This window comes from Periplaneta americana, chromosome 11 (assembly GCF_040183065.1).
Source record: "Periplaneta americana isolate PAMFEO1 chromosome 11, P.americana_PAMFEO1_priV1, whole genome shotgun sequence".
NCBI classification, from domain to species: Eukaryota; Metazoa; Arthropoda; class Insecta; order Blattodea; family Blattidae; genus Periplaneta; species Periplaneta americana.
The window spans coordinates 1,016,067-1,043,116 of NC_091127.1; the positions used below are offsets into that span (position 1 = coordinate 1,016,067).

The 27,050-nt window shown below is 33.2% G+C and overlaps 1 protein-coding gene across 2 annotated transcripts in view; it reads left to right on the forward strand.

The window, feature by feature from the left end:
• Window positions 1-26,729, forward strand: part of Syx1A (Syntaxin 1A) — a 259,380-nt gene extending 232,651 nt beyond the window's left edge. The window contains exons 9-11 of one of the 2 annotated variants that reach the window (XR_011334754.1): window positions 11,389-11,480; window positions 14,017-23,795; window positions 24,717-26,729. Coding sequence is in view for 1 of the 2 variants with exons in the window: in XM_069838803.1 (XP_069694904.1) it covers window positions 11,389-11,469 (81 nt within the window). In the remaining variant the exon portion in view is untranslated. Of the gene's footprint in view, window positions 1-11,388; window positions 11,481-14,016 lie in introns of both variants that reach the window. The other variant, XM_069838803.1, reaches the window with a different exon arrangement.
• The last annotated feature ends 321 nt before the right edge of the window (window positions 26,730-27,050 follow it).

Here is a 27,050-nt window from a genome sequence, read left to right on the forward strand (position 1 = left end):
TTAATACATACTTTGACTTCTATCAGAAAGATCGTATTGTAGCTAGTATGTGATTTTTATATAGTAGGTTTCAGGAATTACATTTCCTGCCTACTGTAGGTAACATTCATCATGTGGTTGAGATTTCTAAATTAAAATACTGAAAAGAGACGGAGAGAGAGATGACTGTGTGTGTGTGCTTTTTATTGACTTTTTTATGTACCTTTCATTTCCGTATCAGAACACTTACAAATTTAAATTATTCCAACACGCAGTGTGCCTTTAAGATCAGAAAATTTAACTGAATAAAACATCGAAGTAATCAATTAGGAACGTATTTTTTATATGCTGTTAAATTGCTGCACTGTGTGTAATATATACGAGAAATCACTTAATTCAAATCATTAAACTGAGTTTTCTGAGAAAAACATTAATTTGTTTAATTAATATTGAAGTATTAATTGGAAAATTACAGCAGAAATAATTAAGTAAGATAGAGTGAATCTTAACATTCTGTTAAGCTATGATCTCAAATGTTGGTGTGAAGCATTTCACAAGCTGTGAAGCTAATTTTATCTCAAGTGAAAATAGTCCAAATACAAAACCGTGATAAGTAATTTATGCGCCGTTCTTTTGGGTGGGTGGGTGGGGGGGGGGGATCATGAAAAACTGTTAAATCCAACATCGTAATTATATACCACATTTTTTTTACTGAAGTTGTAGATTCTTTACTCTGAACTTCGAAAATTCTTGGTGATATATAATAATTTATTTTTGCTAGATAAATATTATAATTTTCTCCAGTACCCAGTACGTCTGAACATAGAACATGGTTGAAGAAAATGGTTTTGTTCAACATTGATCATAACTAACAACTATTCAACATTACTTCAAGTATTTACTATGAAACTAATATAAGCATATGTGTGTTTGCTCTCCCTTTAAGAACAAGAACGCAGCAACTTCATTGAGACAATGATGTAGTAGAAATATTTTCCTCATATGTTCTCAGCACCCAACTTTTGAGGAAGAAATTAATATAAATTAAGAGAACTAATTCTAAGAGCCATGAAGCAGTCCACATTCTTGTAACAATGTTCTAACTTATTTTGTTGAAAGTTCCTTTCTTTTGCATAGCATGTGCTCTGTCAATTTTCTTCCTTCTCACTCTGTCAGTTCGTATTAATGTTGAGTAGGAACAGGAGAACCTTTTCTGAATCAACTAACGACATGATTATGTTCTGAACTGCCTGTCTGTGTTCCTTTCTTTCTCACATTGTATTGTTTTTCTCTTTCATGACTCCCAAACAGCACTGTTTGATGAATCCTTCCTACAACAAAGCCACCTTAAGAACAAAAAGGAATAAAAGTGTACTTTATATTCCGAAAAAGAAATTGTTTGTAATATATGATTTTAAGGGTCCTGGACATTGTGTCATGGGTTTCGTTTGAAGAATGGACTGAAGAAAATGTATTTTTGTTGTGAAACGAATTGCTTTCGAATTAATTTGGACGAGTCATGCTCGTCTAAGGTCATGGAGGATTTTTAATTTGTCCATTAGTTCATTAATATCGTTACTAAGCTTATGGAAAAATATTAATGTTTAGAAAAATGGAAGTTTCTCAAAATTACCTAATATTGCATTAAACGTAATAATAATAATATTGTTACACAATTGAGTCTGAGATTCTGTTACCATATCTCCAAACTGCAGCTGGCAGTTCATATAAAAGAATTTAGGCCCATATTCGGAATCTCCGCATTAAAATGGAACTACTGCAGTTAATCTACCAGAATAAAATTCATAACTGTATTCCTTAGTTCATAATAATAATAATAATAATAATAATAATAATAATAATAATAATAATAATCCATAGTACAATTTTTATATAAGCAGTGTCGAACAGTTAATCATTTAAAATAATCCATTTTGAATCTTGCATACACCACTTTTAACACTTGAATATAATTAATTGATGAACTAGTGGACTTACTCGTGTTAAATATGTATTATTTGTCCGGCTTACAGCTGTTTCAGTGCTTACGCACCATCATCCAATCCAAACATAATAGACAACATCATAAGGAAGACAAAACAAAAACTTAACAAATACAAAAATACACAAAACACAACACAAACACAAGAACACAAGAAATACATCACACTAACATATGAAAACAAAAGCACACATAAGATCACATCTTCATTCAGAAAACAGAAATACAACATAATATACAGAACAGAAAACACACTACAAAGACATCTCAACACACAAACAAATAAATACGACCACACAGGCATATACAAACTCACATGTAATAGTTGCGACAAGTTCTACATAGGACAGACAGTCAGATCATTCCAAACACGCTACAAAGAACACATTAAAGCAATAACCAGAGGACACAATACATCTATATACGCCGATCACATAACCAATACTAACCATACATACAATAACATAAATACGGACATGGAAATCCTACACATACAACCCAAAAACCAAAAACTCAACACACTAGAACAATACGAAATATACAAACACACTAAAACACACCCCGATCAAATCCTCAACACACAGATCAATTTCAGTACACATACACACTATTCGACTCCACACTTCAACACCTTCCAACAATAAAACACACCCTCCTAACAGGCAGAGAAGTTCGAGATGACGCCGCGATCTAGTAGGCTCTGATGATGGTGCGTGAAGCACTGAAACAGCTGTAAGCCGGACAAATAATATATATTTAACACGAGTAAGTCCACTAGTTCATCAATTAATCATTTAAAATACTCTCATGTTATATGGCCATTTCGCCATTTTACACATTGTATTCAATGCTTAAATTACTTTGTATGCTTGTGAGTTGGTTACCAGTATTTATTTTCAGATAATGTATTACTATACCATAATTAAGTTTTGAAACATTAGTAGGCCTACACAATAACACACGGTGATTGAAGACTCTCCTGAAAAGGATGTAGGCACTAACATCAAATTATTTAAATATGTGAAAGATAGAAAAAGTAATTTTGAAGCTTTCATTTATAACAAACATGATAGCATTCAATAACTGAATAAACTTGTATCCTTGATTAGTCAAATGGCTCTGCTAGTAAATATAAGCCTGATGAAATTGCTCCTAAAAATTATTTTATGCTCGACCATGCCGAAATGTAGTAATTATACACCTGGTAGCAGCCCTTTAATGGACCTTATTAAAGTACACCTATTCATTAAAGTTGAGGTGTTCCACCAATCAGAAAACACCATTGTAGCAATATGAAAGCGCAAGTATCGATTGTTCTCGGATATGCAATCGAAAGACAACTAGCGAAACGTCACGGAGGCTGGAAATCCAATACTGTCGCAGATGGTTATGTTCTGTTACTATAATAATTAGCGTTAATTGTAAATAATATTCAAATAAATTCAATTTGTCATCTCGTTTTTCAATATCTAAATCAATTTCAAGGTTATATCAAGATTAATGTTTATTTTACTCTCTAGATTATATCAAGGTCAATGACATTTGTTTCTCGGAAAAAATCAATACTTTCGCGTCTGCGCACATCTCACAATTTACGAGATATTGCACAAGGTCAGTTCCGCTCCCCAGTCAGATAAGAATAACATGAATACCTATGAATAATTTCAAGTTAGAAATATTGTCGAGCATAAAAAGTCTTATGAAACTTTCTTATAATGGTAATTAAGACGCTTGTATGAAAATTATGAAACTCGCTTGAGCTCGTTTCATAAACATACTCGCGTCTTAATTACTACCATTATAGGCTCGTTGCATAATGTACTATTCCATTCTCCTGAGACATGAATTATAGTTTTGTTGGTTACATCCTTATTCTGGAAAGTCTTCAATATTATGGTCTGAATTTTAAACTGTTGTGTGTGCAGTAGCTTCGTTTAGTTGCATCTCATGCTTTAAAGTAATTCAATACTGATAACATTTCTATATAACTTTGAAATTAATTGAAATAATCTTACACGATTTATATTCTTATATTGTCTCAGATATTAGCCAGAGATAAATTACACTTTAAAATTAACCATTACTTTCCAAGTCAGTTCAGCAAGTTTTGTGTTTTTATGCTACTAAGTCAAATTAAAGGATTAAACAAATTATTAATTTCTTCCAGATTTAACTTACATGAGTGATGTAGTCCTTGTAATACCCAATTTATAATACAAAATGACATTTATGTGTGTTTATGCAGTAGGTCTATCCATAGTATGTAACTCTCACACGAGAGAAAATGCATAAATTGTATTTACTCGCATTATTTTTACAAGTCATCAGTGCTTTGTTAAAATATTGATAGTTATTCATGAAGTTGTTGAGTCGAATAATTCCTACATATTAAAATATGGAAATTGTATTGTAAATGTTGTGGAAATACATGATATGTATTACTTTCTTATAGTGTATGAGTAAATTAAATAAAATTGTATAATATAATGCTTAGGTTTAACTATTATAGTGTCGGTAATGTTTTTAATAAAACAATAGGAATACAATATACAATGTACTTGCAACATATAATCATATTAATTGGTACGTAATTACTGCGTACTCTTCTATTTAGTAGCCTTTCAAATTGAAATTAGTTTGCCAAAATCACCATTTTCATTTTAACCGTGATGCAAGACATTCGAGGAATATTTATGCTTTGGCATTAGAATTACCAGTACCATACTGTTCGTTCCTGTTCTATATTTGAAGAACTTAGGTGTGTTTATGTTGAAATTGTTATGGCAAAGAATTTTAGTTCTTTCAGTAAATAACTATATTGTAAAATTTCTTTGCAGAATGAAAAGTTACATTTGTTCGGATCAAACTTCAGCACATTTAAAGGACAAAACTAAAATTTTTTCAATAATTTATTAACATAATTCACTACTCTCTTAAGTCCAAAATGCTGAAGTATCAGCGGAATGCATTTTAGAGCAGTTGAATACAGCTCTGAATGGCAACTGTGACAAGCTTATTGCCCAGACCTACAACGGAGCAGCTGTAATGATGGAGAGAAGGCAGGAGTACAAACAATTACGAATATTAAACAATCCTATAAATATGCACATCAGCTGAATATAATCATAGAAAAGGCAGCATCACAGAATTCTCAAGCTCGTATTTTTTTCAGTAGTCTTGCTGCTATATCTGTGTTTTTTCTAAGTCGCCCTCATGATTAGCTGTGCTGGATAGTGTTTCTGGACGAGTACCTGGAGGATCAAACACGATGAAATGTACATAGCCGGTTAGTTAATACTGTTTTTGAAAATGAGAGTTTAATAGAATGCTTTGAGAAACTTCAAATTGAAAGAAATCATTCCACTATACAAGAAGCTACAGGGATTCTTCGTATGTTGAATGATCAGGACTTCAACTTTTGACTAGAATTTTTTCATCATACTATGCCTCATGTGGATATTTTGTATAACCAGCTGCAGCATCGTAATGCGAATTCCACCAGTATCAACAATACAGTAAATTATTCGTTGAGGCAGTCATGAAAGAAAGAAACAAACTCCTTTTTGTTACTCATCAACAAGAATATAAACTCCTTCCATGAAAAAAAAAGACAAAGTAAGTCGCAAAATCTTGTCTCTGCTAAAGAGGAGTGCGATATTTCTTATTAGATAAAAGAGAGATTTGCTTTCAATAAGCATTTGTCAGCAGCAAAATTGTTCAATTTCTCTCTTTTCAAAAACGATATAATTGCATACAGTTTTCTTCAGCTGAACTTGATGGAACCATTGAAGCTTGTTGTTTCTTGTGTAAAGAACGTCTGAAAACTGAATTATTTGTTTTGTGCAAGAGCCATAATTCCGTAATATTTCTGGATTTATGAAAATGTACGAAATCATGTTGGATACAGCTGCACGCAGGTGTTCACTCTTCTCAAAATAATTCTTATTACTCGTACGGCTACTGCTCAGTCTGAGAGGTGTTTGTTTTTCTGCGCTGAAAAGAGTGAAGACTTTTCTAAGAAATGCAATAACACAAGACCATCTTGCTGCTTTGGCAATGTTAAGCATAGAAAAAATGATGATTGTAAATATTGTTAATTTCAGTGATAAAGTGATTAATAAATTTTCTAGCTGCAAAGAAAGTTGGCTAGACTTCGTGTAGAAATAAAATTGTGTATTGAACAGTGAAATGTTATTTCCAATAAAATTAATAACACAAACTAATATAGTATTTTTACATTAAATTTTATTGTGTATAGTGTTTCAAAACTTTAATTATAAACAAACATAAACATCAATGACAACAGCAGCAGCAGCAGAACCAAACAGAACTGGATCAGTAATTAATTATGGCTTCAACTTCAATACAGGTAAAATTTATTAATATAAAAGTAATTAATTTTCGCTGTGGTACATAAGGCATAATAATGCTGTATTTTCACAATTTTAGTGCAGCCCTACCAAGCTAAAATCTCATGAGGCACCACCGAATTCCATGCTAAAAAAATCATTCAACAAATTATCTCTTAAAGCACATTTACCTTTATTGACTTTGTGACCTGGCAGTTTTCACATTGCATGCACAAAGACTAGGCTACACTATTCAAAACTCGTCCTGTTTAGCATGTGCAATAGCTACCAATGACTACCTACCCAACGTGCTACTGCCTCTGCAAACAATTCCGTTTCCGAATTTAAAACTCTTAATTTAAATCGGAAGCAAGCATGAAGCATTGCAGTGTATATCTTAAAAGTCTGGAAAAACTATAAGCACAATTTTCTCACCACCTAGAAAACTGAATCCTTTCTTGTATGTTTTATGGCCTGTAACTGTTGGTATCTCTTATCATAAGCACATAACAATAATAATGTAAAATTGCGTATAAAAACAGGTACTATTTAGGTAGTTTATTAAAACTGGGGACATTACAGGGACAAGAGTATGAATTCGGGTACTGTCCCTGGGAAACAGGGGAATCGAACCTGGGACCTCATCAGCTGTGGCCAGAAAAACTGACCACTAGACCATGAGGCTGGTCAATAAATTAATATATTAATATATAGTTTGAAAAAAATATATATGCGACTTTCAGTGAACAAATGGCCCAATCCACAAAATTTGCATATCGAGTTTACTGCTTCAATGAATCCTTCATGTTGTTCTCTTTAAAGTGTAAATCGGCATAATCATTGTTCCCAGTTTTTCCATGAGATTTCAGCACAATTTTCGTTTGTGTATCGCATTTCGTAAAGTGGAAATATAATTTTGTGGGTTGGACCATTTCTGCATTGAGCATCTCATATGGGAACCTATTTCAAGAAAGATTAATATTTCTAGTAGGTGCAGGCTCGGAATTTATATGATCTTAAAAAATGTTCATATTAATTTAATATTTGACGAAAGTTGTTTGTTGGTGGATAGGGTCAATTGTAGCAGAGAGGAATAAATGTTATTTATAATTACACTGTTGCCTATAGCGTGTCAGAAATGGAAGTTGACCATTTTTATTTCTGAGTTACAACACTGGCTTTTGTTTATTTGTGTTCTAGCATTGTCACGGAAAGATTGTATCTATCCAAATAAATAGCAGTAGGTAATATATTGTGAAAATGAGGCGAGTATGAAAGTTTATTTAATATGTCATAGTATTTGAATGTATGCAAAACTGTTTTGGATTTAAACGTGAAATATTCTATACATATTATAAATTAATGTAGTAGCAATTAAATCATACTGGGTTTTCCGTACTTCCTTCTATTATGACAGGCATATAGCCTTGTATTTTCTATACAAACTACCAGTATAATGTGAGTAAATACAAGTATTTATGCATTTTCATGTAATATATTATTTTTCATTTCCACCTTTCAATCCTTTCTTGTCATATTGTACAGTTTCGTATTTCCTGTTATTCAGTGAATAATTGATGAAAGGTTTAAATTTTCTATTATTGAATCCTGTTATATTCATGTTGTATTTGATATTGTCAGAAATATTTTTATATGTAAACTTATTTGCATGTATAATAATCAGAAATTTTCAATTTATTATGTCGTAGATAAACCCATCAGAATATCAGAAAATGACACAGTGCACATTTCATTGTTTGTATAATTTATTAATGCTCTTTCTAGTCGGATATGGCGAAAGAAAGTCAATTTCATTTCTTGGACGTCATCATTCAGTGATTGACACTGAGTCACTAGTTGATTTTTTTTTTAATTAATAAGCAAGTCGTCACAAGCCACAAGCATGTACGGTATTTAATTTGTGGTAAGTAAATTTTTTTGTCTTGGAATTAACTTACAATTTTATGTGAAAATATGTATAGACAGAAATATTATACACTGTGTTTCATGAAGACTTGAGGGGTTACGAAACTCTATTACAAGTAAATTACTGAACTTACATTAATGAAACTAGTCCACAACGAACGAAAAGTTCGAACAGTTTGTGTGTTTCGTTAAGACATTCCTGCTGCTAGGCCTTTTCATTTTGTTCAACTGCAGCTCGCATTTCTCATTGTTGTGCAGTGGCTGCTATGCGTGTGAAGAAATGGTTCTGTATTTTGGAATTTCACTCTACTAGGTCAGTGATTGCTATCCAACGTGAATTTCGTAGGAAATTCGAAAAGAACCCACACAGTGCTGCTAACATGTTAGATAGGACATGCATCTGAAAATGACCAGCACATAATGCTGTGACCCTCAAGATTACTAGACTTCACACCGTGTGACTCCTTTTCGTGGGGTTATATCAAAGACTGGAATTCGTCCCACTGACGTCACATATCACAGACCTAAGGGAGTGTAGCATCGTAGGGATTAACACTATCGATAAGTTCGTGTGGCAAAAACTAGACCATCCTGTGGATGTAGACACATTGAACATTCATGTCAAAAAGCTGTTTGAGTTCTTCGTTCATTCTGGACTGGTTTCATTCACGTAAGTTCAATAGTTTACTTGCAATAAAGTTTTCTAACCCCTCAAATCTTTATGAAACACAGTATAAATTAGGACCTGCTGTCTTATACCATAAACGTAGAATAAGGTTATTCAAGAAGCAAATAAGGGGGGTGAGCGCAACAGTGATCTAAGCCACTTTTTTTTTATGTAGAAAAAGCAAGTTTTATATATATATATATATATATATATATATATATATATATATATATATAAAAGTGATATTTTAGGGGGGAGATTACATGCTTCCTAACAAGTTATATAATGGTGAATTGATCTATTCCACTTCGTAGACAGATAGTTCACGTCAAAGTCAACAGAAGGCGCAATATTTAATTTTTCGCATTGAGGAGAATCAGACTACTGTTGCACTGACCCCTCAAATGTCTCTCATTTAAAATCATCCCTGTAGATATCAAAATCTTGTGAAAACATAACAAAAGTTTGAGCCTAGTGATAAATAATTCATAAACATTTAATTGAAGAACTTTCATTTGTAATTCCATTCGTTATTAAATTTAATGGAGCATAAATCCCTTGGCATAAATAAGATTTTGTATTTGTGTTGATGACGTCAATATTCAGAGTAACCTTTTTTTTTATTTGTAAATTAAAAAGAACATGCATTTCACTTAGTTAATCATTTTCGTGTACATAGTGCACATATTTTAAAAATTGTGACAGAAATTAAGGATAGTTATTTAGTTAATTATAGAAATCTCTTAATATATCAGAAAATTTATATTTCTCATTTTCTGTTTTCACATAGTTTTATATAAGGGTACAGTGCATGAGTTATTCATAGATTTCAAAAAGGCATATGACTTGGTTAAGAGAGAAGTTTTATATAATGTTCTTATTGAATTTGGTATTCTCAAGAAACTAATTCGATTAATAAAAATGTGTCACAGTGAAACGTACAACAGACTCCGTATAGGTCAGTTTCTGTCAGATGCATTTCCAATTCACTGCGGGCTAAAGCAAGGAGATGCACTGTCACCTTTTCTTTTTAACTTTGCTCTAGAGTATGCCATTAGGAAGTTCAGGATAACAGAGAGGGTTTGGAATTGAACGGGTTACATCAGCTTCTTGTCTATGCGGATGACGTGAATATGTTAGGAGAAAATCCACAAACGATTAGGGCAAATACGGGAATTTTACTTGAAACAAGTAAAGAAATAGGTTTGGAAGTAAATCCCGAAAACACAAAGTATATGATTATGTCTCGTGACCAGAATATTGTACGAAATGGAAATATAAAAATTGGAAATTTATCCTTTGAAGAGGTGGAAAAATTCAAATACCTGGGAGCAACAGTAACAAATATAAATGATACTCGGGAGGAAATTAAACACAGAATAAATATGGGAAATGCCTGTTATTATTCGGTTGAGAAGCTTTTATCATTCAGTCTGTTGTCAAAAAATCTGAAAGTTAGAATTTATAAAACAGTTATATTACCGGTTGTTCTTTATGGTTGTGAAACTTGGACTCTCACTTTGAGAGAGGAACATAGGTTAAGGGTGTTTGAGAATAAGGTACTTAGGAAAATATTTGGGGCTAAGAGGGATAATGTTACAGGAGAATGGAGAAAGTTACACAATGCAGAACTGCAGGGCATGTAGCATATATGGGCAAATCCAGAAATGCATATATAGTGTTAGTTGGGAGGCCAGAGGGAAAAAGACCTTTGGGGAGGCCGAGACGTAGATGGGAAGATAATATTAAGATGGATTTGAGGGAGGTGGGATATGATGATAGAGACTGGATTAATCTTGCTCAGGATAGGGACCAATGGCAGGCTTATGTGAGGGCGGCAATGAACCTCCAGTTTCCTTAAAAGCCAGTAAGTAAGTAAGTACATAGTTTTATATTATGGAAGTTTTTAGAAACACAAATCCAGCGAGTGAAAATGTGTATTTTAAAAGCAAGTATGATAGTCACCAATGATTGTAATAACAGATAAATCTAGTGATTAATCTTTTAATTAAATTGTTATGAAATGTCAAGCATGATTCTTTTCGAAAATCGTATCAGTAACGAGTGAAGCTAATTAGAGTTCCTTGCATACATTTAATCATTTGGAGGCTTACTGATTAACTTTAACAGCAAGTTAAACGTTGCTCATCTATTTATAAAACAAATAATAATTAAGTTGTACTCTTGCAATTGCCTTGTATATTCTCTGTTTCGTTTTGGTCATTGTAACGTTAATGACATTTGTCAATTACCGCTGCATTAAATAAATAATTGTTTTAAAAGTTATTATTGTTGACTAAAAATTACTTGCTAACATTAATTTGTAGTGGGTAACTGCAGTGATTTCATTTTGTAATGAAAATTAACATAATTAATGGCATTATTTCTTACTTACGTGTTACGTGAATTAGGAATGTTGCTTGGCTTGTGTTGTTAACAAGATGTTTATGTATTTTATCCTGCAGAAGAAGATCATGATTATGATCTGCTTGGCCATTCTCGGAGTAATTTTGGCTTCAACAATTGGAGGATACTTTGGACTGTGAAGTGATTCATGGTAAGCTGAACGTTTCTTATTTATGTGGGTATTTCTATTAGTAATTTAATTTACAATTTATTCCGTTTCATATTGAAATATATAGTTTCCGTCATTCTCACGTAAATTAATTTCTAAATATAAAATTCAACCGTTTAAGTCTTAGTACCGGTAACTGTATTCGCAATAAAATGATTTCACGATTACTCTTACAACAATTAATCACGTTTATAAAAGTAATCTTTTCAGATCTCACTTGCTATATTGATTACAGTTTCGTGATGTACCGTTAACTAGTATGGAAAAACAGTAAAAAGTATCTTAGCCATTTTAAAATTGCCAGAATACGAGAAAGAAAACACGAAGAATTCATATAATTACAATTATAGTAATTCTTTTCTGCTAAAAACAATATATTTTTTACATGTTTACAAAATGTATGAAGTGCAAAATTACATTCATAAGTAAATTCTTTGGAGTTACAATCCCTCATAAGAACACAATAAAATTCAAACATAGGGCCTAGCGAAAATAGTTGACAAATGGGAAGCTTGTTGAATAAAATGATGTGAACACGTTGGTGTGTTTTGACTCAAGAAAAACTGGTGATATTGGAGCTTGATGATATTGGCGTGGGGTTAATGGTGAAAGAATTCTAGGAACAATATTTTTTATGATAAAATATGAATATAAAACTTTGTTAGGGATGCTCTCATGTCTTTAATTAATAGATGAAAACTAAAAAGAAGTACCAATACTTCAACAGAAAAGTGAAATCACACACATTACTAATTTATTATTCCATGCAGATGTTGAAATCTGTGTTCCATGACTGGATAAGGGGACTAAATCAATAGACCACCACAGTGATTAGTGCTCGTGCACTGGGCTTACAAGCCAGAAACCCAGGTTGGGCAGAACAGCTGTTTTCTCCAGGTACTCTGGTTTCCCTTTAACATTCCAACAATTCTCCATTATCATTATCCATTACAAGTGTGTTGCCCATAATGCTCTCTGGGTGGTTTACACTTGATGTAGAATCAGGATGAATAATTTATGTACCATTGGACAAGCTTAATACATGTGATGTTTGTCTGTTGTGAGACCTTGAATTCAACATTTTTTAAACAAACTGTATCTTACAGCTAAGCTAATAACATATTATGTGTTCGATGCATTCAGGTAATATCTCAGAATTTATTCAAGAGGTGACACAACAAGTTGGTAAACATTTCCAGCTGCACTTGCAGTATCATCCTGTCAATCAGGGCTGTTCGATGGATCATTTTCTTACTAAGAGCTGATGTGTGTTGCCAGCATCACTAATGATTCACAGCTGATCAATTGTCAATGAAACATCTGTCACATCAAATCATTTTAGATTACAGATGTGGAAGGAACCTGTAGCATGAACTTACGGTCCGTCCCAGGAATCTGTAGAGTAAAAAGATGAAAGGGCTAGGACCAACAACCGCTCTGGGGGAGGTATTGCTTGAACAGAGCGAGCTTGCAGGGAGGGGATCTGTAGACGTTAAGAAATCTGGCCACACTTCCCGTTAATACCATCTGCTACCACGAGCATCTTGCCCCTTAGTGGCCTCGAGCTGATGCTCCCCTCAATACACTCCGCCCACAAGCGCTAACTTATTTCACAGATTCCTACTTAGACTTCAACAAACAAAATTTGATAACACAATCCCAAGGGAAAAAATGGAACTCTCTGCTTCATAATCCACAGTTGATTCCCGATTTACCACGAAAATCGTCTGTAGCTGCATTTAGATTGGCAACAGGCCATGATTGTTTGGCCAAACACCTGCATAGAATTGGAATATATCAGTCCCCTAACTGCCCATTGTGCAACTCAAACCAAGAAATGGATTCAGAACATCTCAAAATCTGTGCGTCAGTGGCTGGCCATGATAATATCTTTGAAAAATATTGGAGTGCAAGAGGTCAAATGACTTTATTGTCAAATGCCTGGCATTAGAAAACAACAACAACAACTTCACAGATTCCTGGGACGGACCATAGTAATGCCATCACTGTATGATGAAGAAATTTCCATTGTATCTTCCATATGTTGATTTTAGACAAGATTACATTAATAAAAGTGACCAGCCTCATGGTCTAGTGGTCAGAGCTTCTGGCTATAGTTCATGAGGTCCCGGGTTCGATTCCCGGTTAGAGCACAGGAATTTTTCCTTAAAGGGGATTATTCCTGGTCCATGGTCTGGAATTTAGCTTAAGTTTAGCTTTAAGACCTCTCCTGGCACCACGTTATCATAATCATCCTGTCACATCATCAGGGTAATGTAACTCCGCCTTCCAGGTACCCCAACCTCAGAAGTGGATTACAACTAAGCCACGGCCAGGAGAGAAGACCAGAAATGTCGAAAAGACAACCTGGTGGCATTGGATTAAAAAAAATATATATATTAATAAAAGTTTTATGTGTAGATGACTGTGCTGTTTGAATTTATATTTCACTAGTTTGAATTTAATTACATGTTGAAATGTGTCGGCTGTGATAATAGTATTTGATTCTTTCCCTCAGTGCATCGAAAATACAGCGGTGTGGAGGGCACCACTCAGTCCGAGCAAACAAATCAACATCAATCAGCATGTAACATCTCCCATCGTGCAATAGCAGAGTTCACACAACATCAGTTCTTCGTTTAAGATTAAGTTGTTGTGATTATTGGCATAAATTCCAATGTAAATATAATTTAATTTTTGGAAGATAAAATAAGACTAAGCTAATAATTGCAGGCATTCCTACCTATCACATTAGCAGATCAGTCCAGTCCAGGACCAGGCCCAGTGGCAGTTGACGTAATTCATACAAAGGTGCTTCTTGAAGTCAGGGATGTTTCGTTAAAGTCGTAAGTCCAATATGAAGCTAGAAGGATGCATTTTCCTACATGGAAAATGGGATCCTTCCTTATTCATTGTAAATATTGGAAATGTTCGGCAGTGGTAGCTAATGTAGTTTCTAGCTTTTTGTCATAGGTAGACGATGCACAGTTTATTAGCTTGCAAAGCTTTTTCCTATTTTATCCCGTTTGCCAGTGAGGCAACAATTTTCATCTTGATGCTCAAAACATCTTAGCATGTGTGGATAAAGTGAAGTAAATAAGTCTCCCATTGCCATTACCCACTTTACAGTAATGTCTGCATACCCAATCGTGGCATTATCCATGTAGGGGCAATGCGTATCAGTATCACTTGGGAATGGAAGGTCCCCTTGAAGGATGTTTTCTAACCACACATCACCGAGGCATTTAGCTTGTTAATGTAAACATTTGATTATTTATTTTATAGCCATTTCAGTAATACGTTTATTTAGTAATTTGTGTTGAAACGAAACCTTACGAATGCATTATTTATTTGATTGTTACCTGAAAGTGGCAAGGACAGGATGAATTCAGCTGACTTTGTGAGCCTGAGTGTAAACATTTTGCAGTAGCAATAATATAAGGTGTGTATAGCATTCATTTTTCCCCACACGTGATATATAGTTGCAGATAATTATGTTTTTGTTAAATAAAAATTATATAGGAAACTGTAATACATGTGAATGTTACATATACATAGGTTATTTAAAAAGAGTTGTACAGAACAGATATTATACTATTGTAGTTATATGGATAAAACATTGATAATGTCATATTTCACATACTTTTTGAAGGAAAATGTGTTGTTGCAGATTTTTCTTGGCTTCTCTCTTGGTGTGTAAAATGTGTCCTTGTATTGGCTCTTGGGCAGGCTAGTGTGTAATATACAACAATCTCGTCTGAAGTGAACTTACAGTGGAGACTGAGAGGTGGTGCATAATTTTTGTAAAAATTAAAAAAAATATATATATATATACATATATCAGAATCTTCAAATTTCAAGTAAGTTTTGTAATCGGTAATGTTTTGAAGTAGTAGGATTGAATTCAACTGTGTTGTCACCTCCACACAAACACACACCTAGGTTAGACGAAAGGGGAGAGAGAATTCAAGTTAAAAAATAGGAATTGACTTTTTTGTATTTGTACTGTTACTATAGTGTCAGAGGTTAAAAAAAAAGATATGCACAATCAACATCTGTTGAAAGTCTCCTTGGCCTAATGTTTACAAACTACTTGAAATTTTCCAACGATTTATTTACAAGCCTATATTGACAACTGTTACAATGAGTACTAATGTGCTAGTGTTTGATTTCACCCTTACGTAAGTGTAATCACTAATAAATTGATTACAAGTTCCCTTATAAACTGTCTATAGATAAGAAAGCACCACCAAAGCTTCTGTGCTTCTCGGAGATTTACAGTTAATATTCTATTAATTAAATTATCTGTACTGTGATAATGGTAGTATTAACACCAAATACTTTGTATATTATTATTATTATTATTATTATTATTATTATTATTATTATTATTATTATTAACTCTCAACTGGTATCTATGGGTCAATATAGACCCATATGGCTAGATATCGTTATGTACATTTGAAAAGCAATACCAGTTGAGGGTTATTATTATTATTATTATTATTATTATTATTATTATTATTATTATTATTATTATTATTATTATTATTATTATTATATGCAACCACTTCACTACCACCTCTGTCATCATCATGGTCACTATCACTGTTATCACTATCCACTACCACCACCATAACCATATTTCTCATCACTATTATCAGCTGTGTCTTAAGGCAACTTGTTAAACACAAGGAGCTTCATTTATTTGTTTCGTTAGAATAAATAAATGTTTTTCTTCTTCTTCTTCTTTTATTATTATTATTATTATCGTTATTATTATTATTATTATTATTATTATTATTATTATTATTATTATTATTATTATAGCTAATTTACAAACTTGACATAAATAAATATCGTAAATCAAAGGCACGGAAGTTTTGGTCAGTTTAAATTGCCTCTAGATATTGCCATATCTCTGCCATAATAATAATAATGTGTAGTTGCTTACTTTAAGCCTATATGACTATATGTACCAGTATGTAATCATTTAAATAATACGACCAGAAAGTTCCACACGCATAAACCATCTTTTCAGGTGTGAATATGATGAGTGTCGGATGGAACATTTATACCAGAGGGAGAGAGACTTATGTTTTTTTCCATCCCTCGCTTGTTTTCTCTTTCTCTTCCTTACTTCTTTCATTATATTCATCTATAATGCTTTCCCCCCTTTCTTTTTCCTATTTTATCTCATTTAATTATTTTTTTTTTTTTTACATTGTCGGTCAGTTATTTTTCCTGGCACAAAATTTTATTGCTACTGATGTGTAGTCGAAAAGAATTTGTTTTAAAATGCGTACTTTTATTATATTAACATGACTTGATTAATTTACTTTTGTGATATCACTCTCCAAACAGCTTGCAACTTTTGCTGTTGGGCGCCATGAAAAAAAAATAAATGGCTACAGACAGTAAGAAAATAGAATAATTCCTTGCTGTTTAATAAACGTAAAACAAAACAAAAAAAGACTAAAAAAGTAAACAAAGAAAAATAGATTTTCTTGCATTGTAAAACATATTCACTAAACCTGAGTGGACCTTTCTTTGAGCCTTTATAATCATAATTGTCATATAGACGTATGTGTCATTGAGAGAGATGATTCTTAAACTGTATGATGCTCCTGTCTTCCGTGTGTGATTGCTGCAACCAGAGCTTTAACTGTTACATTATGACGGTGCAGACCTGATTAGTTTGTTGTAGTCCATTACAGGTATTGTATTTATTCATTATTTTTTCAGTAAATATATTGTCACGGTTGAAGAGCTGGTTACAGAGTTTGTGCAAGCAGTGAATGTAACTTGCTGCTCCACTGAAAAGTCAGTACATAGAAATGCTGGTATGGACTAATTTTTTATCAGTACAGTAAAACTCATTTCAAACAAGATAAAATATCTGTAATCATGTGCATAAGCTCCGCAGTGTAGCAAGGATTGATTTTTCAGGTAAAAATAAAACTGCAAGGAACTAATCTTCAAAAAGCGAAACTTCTGTAAATAATTTCCTAATTGTGTCATTAAATTAATTCTTGTTATTCAAGAGCCACGTGAGCTGCAAGATCTCACAGGGCAGTGGGTCTTTATTTTTGTAGACTGCCTGTTACAGCTGGGAGGGAGAGCACAGAGCCTAATTCTGTGACCCTGCATGTTTCAGTGAGATGAACAGGACGATGTTTTTTTATTTTTATTATTTTTTTTAAATTGCTGTCCCTTATTGCAGCTAACTTGTTGCATCTGGGATTGGCTGCATAAGTTAATCTTAAAAGGGGGAGGGGGGGAGGCTGCCTTTTGTCAATACAGAATAAATACCTACAGTTAATAAACCATACCACATTATTAAGACACTATTTTAATCCTCGTATAGTAAATGTTTCCAGAAATAATTATTTTAGGATGTTGATGTGTTTTGTCAGTCTTAGAAGTAATAAGAGACAAGAATATAGTAGTATTTGTGTTTATTAAAAACGCAGAAATCCTCAAACGGTATGAAACTAATTCAGAAAGAATTGTATTACGATTTTCCAGCCTGATTATTCAGTGGACTTCCACAGACAAAAGTTCCATTCATTTACCTGCATTGAAGCAAGATTGTTAGTAACAACATCAACACTAACTTTGTGACACCACTGTAGGTATTATCAGCATTATTATTGAACTAACGAGAAATAAATGTTTAAAAATAATAAAAAAAAAAACATTGCAATATGAAAAGTTGGATATTTGCAGTAGAACATGAGTGAAAGAAATAGAGTTCAGTTAGACACACAGTAGCCTTGTGGGAGCTAGTCATTTTATTGGATGACAAATAATGGGAAAAATGAAATTTATATACTGGGAAAGTGTCTGAGTGTCAGTGCTTCCGATTTCAAGTAGGGAACGAATAAATGGGTATTTTAACATTTTTGGAATTGTGACATTGTGTTCTTCATCACAATAAGTACAGAGTGATAAATTTGCTACACTTGCTAGCACAACGGTTCATCTCATATCAAGATGGAGAGCTGCATTACAACCTTGTCCTATGTTGTCCTTATGATTGTAACACTTACTGCACATCTCCAGGCTTTGCAGATTTGAAGCACATTAATTGCAATGTTTTGTGTGTAGGTATATAGCTAGTTTTATACTATGTAATAACTAGAAATTGAAGGATAAACAAAAAATATATGAGTGAAATGTTTTTTCTAGCAAGTATTTTTTCTGGAAAGGGACTTAGCTTCAAGGAGTGTTTGTGGGTGAAAGCAAGTGTGCATGTGGTTTAGCACTGTAAGTTTGAGCAACAAATTCTCAGTGGACCTCGATTATGGAATTATACATCACACCAGACTTGATACACAGGCTAGTCAAAAGACTCACCAGAATAAATCTTGTGTAAGTGTCAATTTCCTCCTAATAATTACAACACGGCTGCATATTTTGGAGTTGATGCGGCTATCAAAGTGAGAATATGCTATCCCAAATAGACCATACATACATCTGAGGAGGTATTTCTTAGGTAATCCGATGTATGTTGTAGATTTAAAAATTCTTAGTACTATATATTATATATGAGTGTTTATCTGCCTGTAAATTGAAACTTGAATAACTTTAAATCTTCTAATTTTGTTCCTGTACTTTTGTGTGTTCTTAAAACTGTACAAACAAGGCAATATTACAAATAACTTCTCCCATAATCATTACTGAGAGTAGGCTGCGTCTCGGCTTGCAGTCCAGTAGTGTCGGTTGCGTATGTCAGTTCACTAGCATTTGTTGCATACAGGTTCCGAGAAAGCTGGTGTGGTTGATGTATTGACATTAATGGATTGTTTGCTGATATGAGTTTTTTACTACTTGAACCGTTTTAGTACTTCATGTCGGTAGAATGTGATGCTTGCAGCTCTGTGGCAGCTAGTCGGAGTGGCTGTGATACTGGTTGAAATTGCAGCACGGGAGATGTCTGCCCAGACACGCTCTCACAAATTTTGTTTTAGTCTTGTTTGTCATTAATCCGAAGTTCGCAGGTTCAGACTTGGTCGTGGATGATGGATTTTCTAAGGGTTATGAAAATCCTTAGCATTACGTATTTCAAAAACAAAGAAAAGCCGGGACTCCTCTGTTGTAAAGTTATGGCTCATAACTGATGCAAAATTATCGTAATTTATTGTTCCTGTTAAAATTCACTCTGTTGGCCATAATTCTCACTATCAACCTATCAAGGAACACAGCTTGCAAATGCCAAAACTTCTTTATTTGGAAGTAACACTGGTATATAAATACAAACTGAAACGATTAGCGTAATCTACATCATGAATGAATATGGATTTGGTTGTTGAGAAATTTGCTAAAGATTACATTGAAAAAATGTTTTGTAGAAATGTGCTGATTTCGTTTTTACGGGATTTGATCAGTGACAGCAGTGCAGCGTAAATTAATTTTAACTTGTTCTGAAGTTCTTAAACACTATTGTTCATCTCTCACTACAAGTACTGGTACTCAGACGTTTCTTTTTTTATCAATTTTATCATCACAATAGCTTGAAGTCACCTAAATCTGTACAGTAATGTAAATTATTTGCGAACAAAAACTTATGTTGAAGTTATAGGATTTCAATACACAAATTTATATTTCGGCAAGTTTTTTTATTATTTTTTAATTAGATGATGGTACATTTATAATTTTTATGCTCGACCATGCCGAAATGTAGTAATTATACACCTGGTAGCAGCCCTTTAATGGAGCTCATTAAAGTTCAGGTGTTCCACCAATCAGAAAATACCATTGTAGCAATATGAAAGTGCAAGTATCGATTATATTCGGATATGCAATCGAAAGACAACTAGCGCGAGATTAGATTAATAATTAGCGTTAATTGTAAATAATCAAATAAATTCAATTTGTCATCTCGTTTTTCAGTGTCTAATTCAATTTCAGAGTTTCTCCCTCGTCCACAATCCCCCGGCCTTGAATTAAGTATCTGTGACGTCCGCATTATTCCCTATACCCCTACCACATCCAATGACGTGTGGGGTGAAAGGAAGGGATGAGTCACGTGTTCCAGCTTGTGACGTGTGCCACAATTCTAGCAGTGTTGCATCCCTGGATTACTCCATAAAATAAAATTAATAAACGATTAGGCTTACGTGATTTTTTCTATGTCGTCCAAATTTCGCAAAATTCCGGGCAAAAGTCGTCCAAATGGCGTTAGTCGCAATTCTTTAAAAATAGGTCGCAAAATCTCTGTTTATGTAGTCCAAATGGCGAAATATCACTCAATCTGGCAACCCTGAACAAATAATGTATCAATAAAATGTAATCCACGATTCAACAGTCAGATTCATTTGAAATTACCAGGCTTACAAACTTTGGAATTACTGCAGAAGCTGCTATTGACTGGTACACGTAAAATGTACCCATTTCAATATCACGCTATTGAAGTCTGTATTGTTGTCATACAAGAAATAAAAGTTTCATTGTTGAGAGAAAATGAAGCAAGAGTCTATAATGAATTAATTAGAACGAAATCTAGTGAACAAAGGAAAAAAACACAGTGATCACACTTTACCAAGCATTTTCAGAAGCTTTTATTAATAAAATGTGACTTCATTTTTGTTTGGGCTACCGTACTATCATGATATTCAGCAAAGTCTATTTGACAGTGTAACTATATATATGAAATTCTGTACCTACAAGAAGTTTAATGTATACAGTAATTAAAAAATGACGACTGGGGTACAGTTGTACTCTGCATGGTATACAAATGCTTAAATTGGGATATAGAAATTGGAAGACTGCTGCACATGATAGGGACAGATGGCGAAAAATGCTGGGAGAAGCCAGGGCTGTTCCTGCTGTAGCACCAGTGATTATTTATTATTATTATTATTATTATTATTATTATTATTATTATTATTATTATTATTATTATTATTATATATAAATAGTAAATGCATTACATCATCATCTATATAAACATTATTTACGCCTTTACTGTGCCACTCTGTCTTAAAGTTTCAAGGCTCTTGATCACATCATCATTTCATTGGTCTTCCTAGAGATATTTTTTTCCATTAGTCTGTAATTGTATTTTCTTATAGCCCATTCAGTATATCGAATGTTTTGATATGCATTTCTTGTGTTGATAAAGTTCTTACCTCTCCACTTGTTCTATATGTTAAGTGTATCTAGTAAGAGATCTGAGTGGTTTCATTCTGAAGGCTTTATTGCATTTAATTTGAGGTTTTATCAAGTCCATGGTTCTAAGCTGTCACTGCCATTGTTCGTAAAACTTCAAAATGATCTTTCCCGCATTTTCTAACCGAGATCATTCCATAGTGCCAATAAGTTGTTGATATTTAGCCATTTATGTTCTGCCTTGCTGTATAGCTTATAATAATATGACAAATTGCATATTAAATAATGAAATGTGCCCAACTGTTTCAGGCTTCATTTAAAATATTTTTTCTTTATTTTCAAATCCTGTTTTTTTTTTTTTTTTTTTTTAGATGTTGTATTATTGTATCGCCATATTTATTGTAAAGAGAGTAGGCCTACTTTGTACTAGTTTTCATCATTAACTAAAATCATACACTCATCTGTAAATAAAACATTGTTTAAAGATATTCATCTAATAACATAACTTACTGAATTATTTTATGACTTCATTTATATTAAGTTGAACAAACTGAGTGGCAGTAGATACTCATGTGTAAACTTCATGATGTATCTTTTTGTTACAGTATTTACTTATTTTCAACATCATTTTTGATTCTGTGTATAACATTGAAGCTCTGTGTTATTCTTACAAGACTTAATGAGATTAGTTTTTAAAGAATTTTCCACAACTTCGTTTGATTACATTCAAAGGTTTTCTTTCAAAATCGACTTAGCCATTGTAATTTTTACTTATAATTTGCTACAAATTACATAATGGAGAGGACATGGTGCTTGATCGTGTTCGTCTAAATCCATTTTTTTCCCCCCTTGCAACAATGATAGTTTAACTATGAACATATTTTGGCCGATGTCATTAAGATTTTACTTTGAAAATAACTACCGGTACCGGTACTATTTTTTTCTGGCCTTCTGCTTGAAATTAAATTTTTCTATTGCTGTTTTTTACTCTTCACCAGTATGTTCTGTTCCTGTTTCCTTATTTTTCAGCAATATGTTCTTTCTGCCAGCTTATCTTCCAAAAGTTATGAAAAGGTCTGTGATAATGCTACATATTTCTTGAACTTTACCTTTATTCTGTCTGTGGTCAGTTATTACTTATTTTTCATATTTGAAGATTTTTCAGTTTTTCAATGCAGAATAAGTATCCAAGTGCCTTCTTACCTATAGATCTGTTCATCTTACCAATTTTTTTTTAGTAGACGATTTACCTGCAACTCATCCTTTCATCTTTTTTTGGTCTGTTTCGTATTTTCTATCCTTCAAATATGCAAGACTTTGAATTTTTTATCTTCTCTCATGTAGCCTATATAATTGGTGTTCAAACTTAAATCAGAACTTCAAATAACTTGTATAGCTACAATATTTAATGTCTCATACAAAAAATAATACTTTTTAATCATACTGACATTAAGCTAAAGATAAATGTGTTGAATGAACGAAATATAATCAGGATTTGTAATGTATGCTATGAGGAATATTGTAATGTGTACAGTTCTGTTGAAGTTTATAATCTAGTCACTGGCGAAATAAACACAATAATTTGTAATTACTAGGCTGCGGATTTATATGCACTAAACATCGTGAAAATATGCATGCAAATATGCAGTTAAAAGTTGTTGTTGTTGTTTTCTAATGCCAGGCGTTTGACAATAAAGTCATTTGACCTCTTGCACTCCAATATTTTTCAAAGATATTATCATGACCAGCCACTGAAGCACAGATTTGAAAAATGGCAAGTTGTAGCCGATTTAAGTGAACACCATATTTTAACGTTTTGGTGGCTACTTCATTCACACACAACCCCCAGAATGTCTGGAGGACCACACCTGCTGGTGGTCGACGGGTCCATTGGACCTAGCTGGGAGATCTTGTTGATCACCAGCTTTCCCTCCTTAAGCCCTGGAGGACGATTTTAGTGCCATAGCAGGTCAGCACTAGGAACAGAAAAGTAGAAAGTGGAGGAAGGAAAGGGAAATGAACCCCTAGGCCTCGAATGCTCTAATGCCGTTGGGGTCGAAGAAAGTAAGAGTTCAGTCAGAAGACTGGATAGGAAAGGGTAAAGAGGGAATTAGGTATTGGTTAGAGGAAAATTATATCAAATTCAGTCATTAACTCATCAAGCTGACCAGTGCTAATTGATGAGTAGTAGCCCCTCTCTTTGGTTCAGCTTGTAAAATTATGCTTACTAACAGCTGCACCACGGGAAGGTAGGGATGGGACATTGGGTATTTGTCCAGGTTGGTTCCTTAAAGCCTTCAATGGGATGGATTAATGGCTCTCCCCCTGTATCCGACAGATACCCTTTTGCAGCCATGCAGTCAAAAGTATTTTATTTTACAACAATAAAGCAATGACTCGATAAGTTTCGTCCATATATTGGAGGATGTAAATTTGCATTAACATTAAACTTCACTGCTTATTGGTATTACAACAGATTACAATATAGGCTATTTCTCCAAATTTTTAGATGTAAATCTCTTTCGGTTATCAGCAAGTATGTTGTTACAAACAGAGAATGTTCTTCCAACTTCACATGAATTTAGGGGACAATACTTAAAAGCTGCTATTTCTTTAGGTGTGTAATGCTGAACAGTCTGGGGCTCACCTTGCAGAATTCTTTTTCACCGTTTCCAAACCTGGATTTCGTTCCTCAATTTTCTTCATCTTCTCTGTTAGAATTCTCCCCAATGACCTTGGTAATAAACCACCATGAGACACACGAACCGAATAAATGCATGGAACGTTGGCAGTCAGTTTGAATTTTGCTGTTAAAATATAAACCAATTCATTCTATTGTTGAAAGGAATGCTGTCAGCCCGCGACAGTTTTAAAGAGGTGAAAAAAAAAAAAATGAGTGTGCGACGGCTGCTTAACAGTGCAGTCTGTGCTGATGCAGTACACATTGTGAGTGAGATGGGGAGAGAGTGTTGTTTGCTCGCAGTTTATATTTTTGCAGAATAAAATATTTATTTCTGTATTAAGTTTATATATATATATATATATATATATATATATATATATATATATATATTCTAAAAGTATAAACATGCCATAATGTTACAGATATGCTCAAATATGCACAATAAAATTCTGCATACTAATTCCAAACAACGAGAAAGATGTTTATGTTTTGTCTGCGTATCGTCAAGAACATGCAAATATGCAGAATCCGCAGCCTAGTAATTACCACCACGCATCCTGTACTATGCAGTTAACATTTTTCATTTACTTTTTGGAAATTAGTTTTCTAATTGAGGTATAGTTTTAAAAATTGGAAGACCTTTCTATTTATTTATTTTTCTTCTGAGTAAATCTGTTTTTTATGATATTACAAAAAGGAAAAAGAAGTAGATGATCATCATGATGATAATGACTGCAACGGTGGTGGTGATGATGAAAAGAACTTTGAATTTTACGAATATGTATTTTTTTTATTTGTTTTTTTTTTTTTATATATTTATACCTTGTTGGTAAAAGTACTAATAGATTAGAATGTTTACCCTCAGAAAAGATTATTAATGATCATATTGTTTCTTGTATAATGAAATCATGAAAAATATTGATACACATTGCAAAGTTTTCGAGTTATTTTATAGGCCTATAAAGTAAAATGAAAGTCCAAAATTTTAATGATAATGATTATGGGTAACAGACAATGATTTATTTGTAAAAGAAATATTTACAGGAACTCACCTTATCAATTTACCAATCGCCGAATGGACTCATACTGATTGTGAAGTTTGGCATCCTAACATTTCCGACATGCATATAGTGTTATTTTCGTAAATGGCTTTCTGCTCCAACCAAACCACTGGTGCTAACAGATAAAAATGGCAGAGGGGAAGTAGGGAATAATATTAAATAGGAATGTTGTAAATACCCATTTAGTGAGCTCTGTGCAAAAGAACTCAAATTCAGGACATACTTTCATTAATTCTCAAGAATGAATTACTGTGATCTGCTTAATAAACCTATTAATGATGTCTTTGTAGAGTCAAATTACAATCAAACATACCACGTAATTCCTTAGTATTTATAAGTCTTCACTAGGAAATATTTAAGAAAGCTTTCTTCTGTTTATTTTCATGTAGCTATTCAAAGCGATGTTGTTAACCACCTACTGAGAAATAGCCTTCAAATCTTTTTGCCCACACGAAACAGTGACGTTGCTGCGAAACATAATGAGCCATAGCATAGCCAACAACAAACTCTAACTGCAAGTTCTTGTAAACTAAAAATTAATTAATTGGGAACTGGCCACCCTATCCCATTATCTCCTGGCCTAGTTGCCTCATAAGTAGTGCTTTCTTTTTATCACTTGTGAGGTTCAGACCTGTCTTCGGATAGTTGACTAAACAACAACAACAAATTACTAATAAAGGTTAAAATTTATTTATTCTTCAATTTCCAAAAACCATTATAAAATTGTTACACTGGTAGCATGTGCTCCATAGAAATCTAAATATATTTTCTCTGCTGTATATATCATAATGTGCTGTATTGTTTCTGTACCTCCCACTCTCTTTTGCGTATAAAAATAAATCTTGAGATTGAAGATACTGTTACTTAGGTACAGAAATTTGAATCCTAAGTTCGATTAAACAGTCATTAAATGTTTACGTCTTCGATTATTATTTGTTGTTCAAGATGAAATCATGCCCATCATCCCTTACACCGGAAGTGAAATTAAAATCATGTTTGTTACCTACTGTAAGCATTACAGTTGGTACATCACCTGTAATTTGGCAATAAAGATATCTCTATTAAATTATTTTATATGTGTGAATGAAAAGTGTGTAGAAAGAATGAGTCCAGAGTGCTGCAATGTTCATCCAGTTGTGAAACTTTGTTGCATGATCAGTGGATAGGCTACGCAGTGTGGTGGATGGCACATGCCATGTGAAGGAGGCTCTGTGACTTGCACCATCCAGTCCAATGGCAAACAAATAAAGAAAAGTGTTCCTTTGGTGTTGTAGTAGTCTCAACGTATTCAAAGCCTTATAATGTATTCATAATACTATTGTATTTATTATAATTTGTGATGATTATGGGAGCTAAAATGTGATCAACTATGAATGTGTCCTTTTAAATTATTAATGAACCAGCACAAATAACCTTTTATAGATTATTTATAATAATGTTACTTGAATGAGGTATGGTATGGTGCTCCTTATTGTTTTAACTAGATACGGTTTTGTAAATTGGCCACCTATTCCTGTAGATAGTATGTTAATCTGCTGAAAATGTATTTATATCAGAGATATAGTTTATATATAAAGTGGATATTTTATTCATATTACTAATCCACAAAGAATCTTTATCATTTGTTCAAAATTTCAAACAACTTATCTGGGCCAAATCTATTAAAATACAATAATTCTATATTAACAGTTGTTT